This window comes from Juglans regia, chromosome 7, assembly GCF_001411555.2.
Source record: "Juglans regia cultivar Chandler chromosome 7, Walnut 2.0, whole genome shotgun sequence".
NCBI classification, from domain to species: Eukaryota; Viridiplantae; Streptophyta; class Magnoliopsida; order Fagales; family Juglandaceae; genus Juglans; species Juglans regia.
The window spans coordinates 36060906-36071635 of NC_049907.1; the positions used below are offsets into that span (position 1 = coordinate 36060906).

Sequence of the window (10730 nt, forward strand, 5' to 3'; positions counted from 1 at the left end):
AATCTGAAACTCTCACCCATGACACCATTTATTCCCGTTTTAAAGATTAAAATAAATATTTTCTGAACCTTTTTAATTTTACCTCTCCACCAAATCTCACCAATGGTGAAGCCAAGCCAGTAGCCACACTCACTGACCTTTATGTTAGAGGAGCTTGAAGCCAAGCCAAATGTACCCAACTCTGGTTTTATATTCAAGTTTTTTTGAAAGTTACGACACCAAATACAAGCTCCAAATGTTGTAGACTTGGGTCTAAAAATACCAAAATTTATAAAGGACCTAAACAAAGTGTTTTAAGCCTTCACCGTCACTCCGCCATTTCATTTACCCATTTTGCTTAGCCTCTTTCTCTCTCTCTCTCTCGGACCCTGAAATAGAGGACGCAGAGTCACTACAGAGAAGTTTAATGTCCACCCACCGGCTCTGAACATCTCTCCTTCTCTCTCCATCTCTCTTTTTTCAAGACCGAACCTTATTGTAGGGTCATCAACTGCCTCTGCTCAGAGACTCAGACCCATTTGTTCGCTCCCAACGTCTCCGTGTTTTGCTTGGAAACACCCAAACGAAAGAACAGAGGAGAATCCGTTTGTGGTGCTCTTGTAATTCACCATCTGGGTTTACTTGCCTCTGTTTCCCAGATCTGCAAGCAACACGCTCTGTCTACATTCTTGTACCCTTCTGCTTGTACCATTTGAGTTGAAACTATGAGTAAAGAAGATTTTGTGAAGATCCAGGTACTCTCCCCTCAGCCATTGTACCGCTTCTACTTTCTCATTTCTTTTCTTACAAAATATCATTGCTTCATTGTGAAAAATACTTTCTTTTCTTCCCTTATATTTAAAAAAAAAAAAAATTCATAAGCACACTCGGTCCTATTATGTGTGGTCATTTCTCATAACAAGCTCGGTTTATGTTTCTCTTTAAAATGATGTATCTCTTTACTCGATGTTTGTTCTTTGGGTTGCTTGTGCATGCAGAAATCTGTCCTCAAAGTGAACATCCACTGTGATGGATGTAAGCAGAAAGTGAAGAAGATCTTGCAAAAAATTGATGGTATCATTTCATTTTCGGACGCCCTCTCTTCTACTACTATTAGCTCTGTTCTCTTTCCATGCGGATCTTTAGCATATGTACCCAAAAAAACTTTGCTTTTCTTCTGTGATGAATTTGAGTAGATTTTTCTTTTTAATTCACGGGACGGTTCTTTTTCCTGCCAGGCGTTTTTTTCACAGAAATAGATGCGGAGCAGGGGAAGGTGACAGTCACTGGAAATGTAGACCCAGCAGTGCTCATCAAGAAGCTTGTGAAGTCAGGAAAACATGCAGAGCTCTGGGGTGCTCCAAAGGCCAACAACAATAACATGAACCAACTGGTCAATCAGTTCAAGAATATGCAATTTGAGAATGGCAAAGGTGGGAACAACAAAGGTCAGAAGGGTGGTAACAACCAGCCCAAAGGTGGACAACCGAACCAGCAGCCCAAAGGTGGACAACCGAACCAGCAGCAGCAGCAGCAACATCTGCAGCAGCAGCAACATCTGCAGCAACAGCTGCAGCAACAGCAACATCTTCAACAGCTCCAGCAGCTGCAGCAACTTCAACAGATGAAAGAGTTTCAAGGTCTGAAGCTGCCCCAATTCAAGGACATGAAAATGCCCACCAAGGACCAGAACGCAAACCAAAAGGCAGTGAGGTTCGACTTGCCAGACGATGATGACGAGTTTGATGATGAATTTGATGAATATGATGATGATGATGATGATTATGATGAGGATGACTTTGAGGATGAAATGGACGATCCACGTTATCCCCTTAATAAGATGAAACCTGTGATGGGTAATGGTCAGGGGCCGCCTAACATGATGATGATGAATGGTATGATGAATAAAATTAACCCACAGTTCATGAATGCCTCGAAGGGAGGAAATGGTGGTGGTGGTGGAGGAAATGGTGGTGGTAATGGCAAAAAGGGTGGTGGTGGAGCTTTGCCTGTTCAGATAAATGGTGGAAACAATGATGGCAAACATGGAAATGGAGGAAAGAAGGGCGGTGGCGGTGGAGGTGGAGGTGGAGGTAACAATCAAAGTCAAGGCGGTGGGGGTGGTAAAAATGGTGGTAAAAATGGAGGCGGCGTACCCTCGGATGCTAAAAATCCAAACGGTGGTGGGGCAGGTCCCAAGAGTGGCCACAATGGTGCTAATGGAAACAACAGTAATGTCAATGGGGGGAAAAAGAATGATGGGGTTCATGCCATGAACGGTTCTGGGATGCACATGGGTGGCCCTCATGGTATGGTCGGAGCAAACGTGGGTCATATGGGCAGCATGAACATGCCATTGGGCCAAATGAGCAACATGCCGATGGGCCAAATGGGTAACATCCCGGCCGTCCAAGGCCTTCCGGCGACCGCCATGAACGGCGGTGGAGGCGGGTATTTCCAGGGGGCTGGACCTGAGGCGATGCCTGGCAACCCATACCACCAGCAGCAATACCTGGCAGCGATGATGCAGCAGCAGCAGCAGCAGCAGCAGCAGCGCGCCGCAATGGCGAACGAAAGGTTCCAACACATGATGTATGCCAGGCCCCCTCCGGCAGTCAATTACATGCCTCCATACAACCCCTACCCGCCTCCGCCCGATCCATACACCCACGCTTTTAGTGATGAGAACACATCGGGTTGTAATGTCATGTGAAAATCTGGCCGTAGATGTTGCTGCTGTTGGTTTAATTGGCTAAGGTTTCCGACGGTGGGTGGCGATGGCGAATCAGATAATAGTTTGCGAGCACTGCAAGTTCTTTATGCTAATATTATACTTGGAAATGGGTTTCTTCGATTTTTAGTTTAATATCTCCATTTCTATTTTACCCCCTTTAATTTCCTTCGATCCCAAGTTGAATTCTGGCTTCGCTATCTAATCATATCATAGGGAGTATTTATAGATAGATCATATATAATTATATATTAAAAGCTTTTAGGGGCAGAAGAACGAAATGTAAGCTTTTGGGGGGGATGGTGGTGCTTTGTTGTGAGTTTTGGGCTTTTCTCTTATGGGAATATGTTTATATATGTGTTTATATTTTGCAAACAAAAATAAGATGGAAAAAAAAAAAAGTGGAGAAGAATGGCAGTAACAAAAAAAAAAAGAAGCCCATCTCTCTCCCCGTTCTTCCCCCAAATACAATGTTGCTCTTTCCTCTCTGACTCTGTATGTCTTTCTTTATATAAAATCAGCGTAAAAGAGCATTATTATTATGATCCTGATCCAGAATATGCTCATGTGCTCTTGCTCTGTTATCTTCTTAGATTGCATCCATTCTCGTCCATGTATCACATCGTGACCCAAATTATGATATTATGGATTGTTGTGTTGTGGGGTTGATGGCGTGAGTTGTGTTATTAAAAACATACCAATGTGAGTTGTGTTGGTTCATTGGCCCGAAGCACAAAAACCGCACCCACATCGTGAAATTTTCGTTGGCTGGAAATGTGTTGCTTGGGGTATATATGTATTTACTCTTATTATTTGGTTTTTGCTGCAATACAGTACTTTTTTTTTAATTGTACACTCGGCTGAGCTACAAGTCAGGAAAACTATAGGCAGACGCTAAAGGCCAAATTTCTTTGTACGTACGTATGTGTATATCAGAAGCCCAAAACATGCCGCCGTAATTGACCGCTGCAGTTTACCGTTGAGATAATTTTTATTTATTTTATTTTTTTAATAATTAAAGAAGTAATTTTAAATATATTGATTTATTTTTAAAAACATTTAAATATATTAAAAAAAAAAAAAAAGAGACTAGCGGTATAAACTAGCACCGCTTTTATTTCTCGTGGACACTCTAGGGTGGCTGTAGTATTCTCTTTTCGAAAATCAATCTAACGGCGTTGACACTGGGTACACGAATTCTTGGTTAATTGTCTAGTCTTATCAGCAGAAAGGGCATCGAAGAAGTAAGAAATTTTTGGAGAGGAGAGTGTGAGAAAGAGGACCCCACCACCACTATCATGTATCCATCACATGATGTATAATGGGGTCATCAAACTGCATCATCTGTCTAATCAGTCAGGGATTGTTGCAGGGCCTCATAGCCAGTGTATACTATACCAAAAGTAATACTCTCTTGGACCAACCTTCCGATTCTCCGCAAGAGGTAAACAGAGTAAGCAAAGATTATTTTTTCCGATTAGTATGATTTTGGGTGAAATCCAGCAAGCAAGGATACCATGTTTTAGTTAACCAGTGGTCTGATGCACTGATCCTTTGGTTTTTAGATCAGGTTCAGCCTTCAGGTGGGGTGGGGGGTTGTACTCGCACGGGGTGCTGAGCCTGCGACGAACATTTAATGCTTTCGCTGCTCGAGATCCCAAATTTGCTGAGGGGTGTTTGTTTGGTTATGAATATAGCTTTGCTTGAGGTGCAATGATACTTCGCCAGTACTGGTTTCGAGCCATACCTATCTTTCACTATAATGATTCGTATGTCTTTCGGCCAAACAGTCTACATCTACGTACAGAACTGAATGCGCCAGTTTTCGGTCATGCCGGGTGCCATGTGGGGGAAGAAAAGATGAGGACTTCGACGGACAGGCGAGGAATCACATGGGGAGTTGCATGGGGATGAGGGTTTTGGGGGGTTGTGGGCTTTCTTTGGAGGTATACGGGGGCGCAGTACAGAGTCTCACATAAATCCAAGAATAATAAAAATAATAATACAGTCGTCTGCAAGCTTATATAAGTTAGTACCTGAAAATGATGCCACGGGAATTTCTTCCTAACGCTCTCGGCTCTACAATACCCAAAACAAAAAGAAACCATCTTTTGATGTAAATGACAGTGTCATGTTTAGTGGACTGACTGTTTGAAAAACAAACAAGTTTTTGAAGGGAGAAAATCGCAACTCTGTATTGCACCACCAATGACCCATCATTAAAATCTTATAACTATTATATTTGTTGGTTCATCTTTTGAGTTGCTAAAACCTTTGGCTGATGATATGAACCCTATATATGGGGGAGAAAATCCAGGGAATCCGAGAGAAAGTGGAGCTTTGAGATAGAGAGAGAGTGAAAGGTGGGATAATCATGAGGAAGAAGACAGAAAACTGATCCTTTTCTTTCACTTTTTCTTTCTTTTTTCGGAGCCTTAATTGTTTTTGACCTCTGATTGAATCCAATTGTACGAAGTATTTTTTCTTTTATAAAAATTTGTACCTAATTTATCTATTTGAAAATTATATAATAATGCAATTTATTATTATAATTATGATAAATGGAATTTTGGTAGCACAAGTAGAATAGTGAATATAATGTCGTTTCATTCACATGATGAAGAATATTGTCCTCTAAACTGAAAGTAAAAACACACGCACATTCATGCAAAACTTGTCAGAAATTTAAAGGTTTGAATTTTGAAACGCCAACACATAATATAATGAGACGGGAGCAGCATTGCTCATTTGTACTACTACAGTACTACTACTACTACTAGCTGGCATACGCATACAATGACACAATTCCAGCTATATTCTTAACCTACCATCTTTCGCTTTTCATTCCTATTTTTTTTGAAAAACAAAATGGGTTTAAATTATATAATAAAACGTTACACATACTAGTTTTTTCACAGTTTTTCATTAAATCTTATTTTAATTAAAAATTATTTAATTTATAAAAGCAACATCGATCACTTTCAGAAAGAAATACCATCGATTATAAAAATAATTGTTCGTGAATGGTATTAACCTCTTTTCGTTGTTAAATATAATATCCAACGATTGATTCCTTGATAATTTAAAAACTAAGCTATTATATATAAATAATATTATGTATAGTAATGTATAAGTATTATATAATTTTTTTTATTTAAATATCATATATATATTTTTAAAATAATTATGCAAAACTTACAAAGGAAGAAAGTGTCAAATAGTTCAGAAGAGTTATTTTATTAAAATTCTCAACAAAAATTAATTCAATTCTAAAACCTAAGCAAAGTTATTAGGGGAAAAAAATTCCAAACTTTCGGCTACAATTTCAAATTATAATAATATTCCTACAAATATTCAATTATTAATAATATAATAAAAACCAAATGGTAGTAAAAATGGATTTTTTATAATATATCTAATTTATCAGCAACTTGAGCACTGGCTAATGATTCCAATAATGTCCGATAGCCGAGGCGGGGGCGAGGGTGGGACCCCACTCGGTCTTTTGTTTACTCTGTCCAGAACGATCACATCCAGATTGCAGTCGGTTGGGTCCCGCAAATTGTACCGTTAACGGAGACAGAACGCCGTTAACTCCGATCTACCACAACTCTGACGGTAGTAAGTATTAGTAGTAGTAATGATTACTTACGCTTTAGGAAAAGCGTAACATGGAATCGTAAGTTTCCGTACCATCGAACGATTAAAAACAAAACAAATCGTATTCTCTACCCAACCCATAACATCGGAACGGTGCGAAGGAGTTGGTTCTTCTCTGTTCGCGGGCCCACGGTTTTTTTGCTACGTCCCACCTCCGTTTCGTTTCATCTGTCCTCGGCATGATAAAGATAAAGGCCAAATGAATAAAAAAAAGAGATTCAAATTTGAAAAAAATATATATATATATATATATATATATATATATTTCTTACATCTCATATATCTGGTTAAAAAAATTCAAACTTTTTAGGTCCATGGCGTGAAAAGTGCGCCCTCAACTCGTAAATAGATAGAAAAAATGTCTAAAATTATAGAAAAAGAAATACTTTAACCCAAAAAAAATTATGTAAAATAAATTCATAAAATATTATAGTTTGATGTGTACACCATATTATAAATTAACTTTAATTTTAAAATAGATCTAACGAATTTTATAAAGTCACATTTCTTTATAAATTTATTTTTATATATTCCATTTATGTATATTCTTATAAACAAAATTAAATAGAAAAACGTTTTATATGAAAATTCCCATATATTTCGCTATAGTTAAAAACCCATACCATAGAACAAATAAAATAAATAACAGGTTTATATAATAAGAGTAAAAATATATATAGTCGTAATGATGTCGATATCATCAACCTACCTAATTTGTCACTTTGTATAAATTCCAAACACCGTAAATGAGGTGTATATATATATATATATATCAAAATCATTGGGTACGTACGATATGTCATGCTTCTCACCATCGATCGATCAAGTATAATAACTGTGAAAGGGGAAAAATCTCTTACATTAGGCCTAGAGCAGGACCCAAGTTACAACCTAGTTATATTCTGCTATGCAACACCCCACTATGGTGGAGACCTGGTCGGTAATTATAAATAGACAAGGTAATCAATTACTATCACCTTACATTCTCATTTCCATTACTGTTTATTATCTTCATTACCATTACTAACTCAAGTATCAAAGGATCCACAGATCCCGAAGTCCCCCCTTAGTTACTGTGCAGGTGATCGCTCGAATATTACTGCTGTGAAGTTACCTAGGCCCGCGAAACACGAGATCAACAATGGCGCCGTCTGTGGGATCTCTATTGTCCCATAACTAGCATGTCATTCGTATGCTGGCAATGACCCGCTCTTAACATTTGTAGAGTGAAACGGTGCAATCCGAAGCAATGGAAGCAAGATTCAATAAACAAAATGAAGCAATACAGAAACTCATGGCAGACATGGAGACCCTCCGACAAGAAAACGTTGCCTTGCGAAAGAATGATGAAGAACCTGAGGCAGACCGACAGAGTCATCACTCTGGGGTCCACCCTCATCCTAATGCAACTGCCGCAGACGAAGAAAGATGTAGGGTCAATATGCAAATCCAGATAGAAGTAGCGAAGCAGATAGGCCAACCCCCCACGGTAGACCAGAGTCCAATTCGCAGGAATTACAACCCGACCTACAAAGACCAGAACCTTACTTGGAGGAGTAATAGGAGTCCTGACAGAAGAAGAACTGCAAACCCTCGTGGAGAAAACCCACGTCAAAGGGATTTTAGAAGAGAAGAAAACCTCCCATAGGCGAAATCAACACCATAGCGGGGGGATATGCCGATGGAATGACTTTCTCGGCACGAAAGGCCCATGCAAGGAGGGCCAAGTATGAAGAAGTATTCTCTGTCCATAACAACAGGGGTCAGACTGGAGAATATCTCATAACTTTCAACGAGGAAGATGGAGAAATTTTGTTGCGCCCCCATGATGATGCACTGGTAGTAACAACACAAATTGCTAACTATCGGACCAAAAGTGTATTGATCGACAATGATAGCTCTGCCGACATCCTTTTCTAGGAGGCTTTCATTAAAATGGTAATCACTCCCGATCGGTTGCGGCCAACACCTACGCCCCTCAAAGGCTTCACAAGGGACACCATCCAGCCAATTGGAGCAGTCGCTCTATCTGTGTTGGCGGGAACAGCTCCCAAAACAACATCTCTCATGGTAGACTTCTTAGTGGTGAAGGCCCCATCTTCATACAATGTAATCCTCGGACGTCTGTCCTTGAATCAAAGGAAGGCTGTAACCTCCACGTATCATCTGAAGGTAAAATTCCTGATCTCATCTGGAGTAGGAGAAATGCATGGCCCACAATAGGCTGCAAAAGACTATTGCACCCCGGAGATGAATTCAAAGGCAATAGATGTACAAACTCTCGAGCAAGACCACGAAAAGGCAGCCAGGCCTCCACCTCCAGCTTCAACAGAGCTAGACCAAGTGGTAAGGGACGAAGAGGGACCAAGGCAGGCGGAACCCAACAAGGCAGTCAGGCCTCCACCTCCGGCTTTAACAGAACCAGACCGAGAAGTAAGGGACGAAGAGGCACTGAGGCAGGCGGAACCTAACGAGCCGTTACTTTTGATACCGATGGATCCTGAAAAACCAGAACGGACTGTGCGAATGGGATCCAAGATGTCCCCCAAGCTGAGCCAGCCTATGGAGCAGCCGCTTGTCGAACATTGTGATGTCTTCGATTGGTGCCATGAAGAAATGCCAGGTATTGATGGATAGGTAATAGAGCACCGCCTCGGTGTAAATCCTGAGGCAAAAAGAGTCAAGCAAAAGTCTCGCAATTTCAGTGTGGAGAAATATGCAGCCATTGCTGAAGAAGTGGAACGCCTTCTAGTTGCGGGGTTCATTCGGGAAGTTCACTATCCCGAATGGCTCTCCAACGTCGTACTGGTCAAGAAGGCAAGTAGGAAATGGAGAATGTGTGTCGACTTCACCGACTTAAACAAAACCTGTCCTAAAGATAGTTTTCCCCTCCCAAGGATAGACTGGATAGTGGACTAATCGGCCGAACACACCTTACTCAACTTCATGGACACATACTCTGGCTACAACCAGATCAGAATGAGCCCTGATGATGAGGAAAAAATGGCATTTATCACTGACCGAGGATTTTATTGCTACAAATCAATGTCATTCGGTCTTAAGAATGCAGGAACAACATATCAACTTCTGGTCAACCGAATGTTCAAAAACCAGATCAGGAGAAACTTGAAAGTTTAGGTAGATGATCTTCTGGTTAAGAGTAAGAAATCTGAACAGCATCTTGATGATCTATGGGAAGCTTTTGCAGTACTGAGAAAATACAAAATGAAGCTCAATCCGTAAAAGTGTGTTTTCGGAGTCGAATCAGGAAAATTCTTGGGATTTATGGTCTCCAAGAGAGGAATCGAGGCTAATCCCGAAAAATTTAAAACAATTGTGGATATGCCTCCACTTCGAACAATCAACTAGGTTTAAAGACTGGCTGGGAGAGTAGCAGCCTTGGGCCGCTTCATCGCGAAGTCAACCGAGCGATGCTTCCTTTTCTTCAAGGTCTTGCAGAAAGCACAAGAAGGGGATGAAGATTGCGGAAGGGTCTTCAGCGAGCTGAAGGAATACTTGGCCCATCCACTTTTGCTCAATCAAACCACGCCAGGAGAAGACCTGACTGCCTACCTGGCTGTATCGCCCAATGCGATGTCCGCCGTATTGACTGGAGTAAACAAAGGAGTTCAATGTTCGTTTATTATGTAAGTAGAGCCTTTCGGGGGGGTGAAGGCTAGATACCCCTAAACGGAAATGCTAGCATTTGCATTAGTGATCACTGTCATGCGATTAAGGCCTTATTTTTAAGCTCACCCAATAAAAGTCTAAACTGATGTTCCCTTGAGAAAAAGATTACAAAAACTTGAAACATCTAGTCAAATGACTAACTGGGAGATCGAGCTAAGTGAGTTTGAGATTGAGTATCTTTCGCGCATCGCAATAAAGGGCCAGGTGTTGGCAGATTTTGTAGTCAAATTCTTGATTTTTCTAGAGGAGATGGTCATTATGCCCCAGGGCGAGCCGTGGCAGGTCTACGTCGACGACTCATCCTGCCGGACCGGGGGAGGAGTGAGAGTACATATAATAACTGACTCAGGAGAAAAACTGGACTACGCACTCAAGCTCCGGTTCAAAGTCATCAATAACGAAACTAAATATGAAGCACTTTTGTCAGGTCTAACAATTGCTAGATCATTGGGGGAAACTGAAGTTGAGGTGAAGGCTGATTCTCAGATAGTGGTGGGTCAAGTAACTGGAAAATTCCTTACGAAATGAGAAAATTTGAACAGGTATCTCCAAAGGGTAGGAGAAGACTGAGATCTCTTCCGATATTCTACCATCCATCAGATTCCAAGAGGAGAAAACTAGGAGGCAAATCGACTAGCTAAAGCTGCCTCAGGCCATGAAGAAGTCCCAC

General features: G+C 40.8%; 1 protein-coding gene across 1 annotated transcript; it reads left to right on the forward strand.

The window, feature by feature from the left end:
* Positions 1-275: 275 nt before the first annotated feature.
* On the forward strand, positions 276-3201 carry LOC109010484 (heavy metal-associated isoprenylated plant protein 32-like). Its single transcript, XM_018991340.2, has 3 exons — positions 276-734; positions 978-1053; positions 1218-3201. The coding sequence occupies exons 1-3, from the start codon at positions 705-707 to the stop codon at positions 2690-2692; spliced, it is 1581 nt and encodes a 526-aa protein (XP_018846885.1). The 5' UTR covers positions 276-704; the 3' UTR covers positions 2693-3201.
* Positions 3202-10730: the final 7529 nt, after the last annotated feature.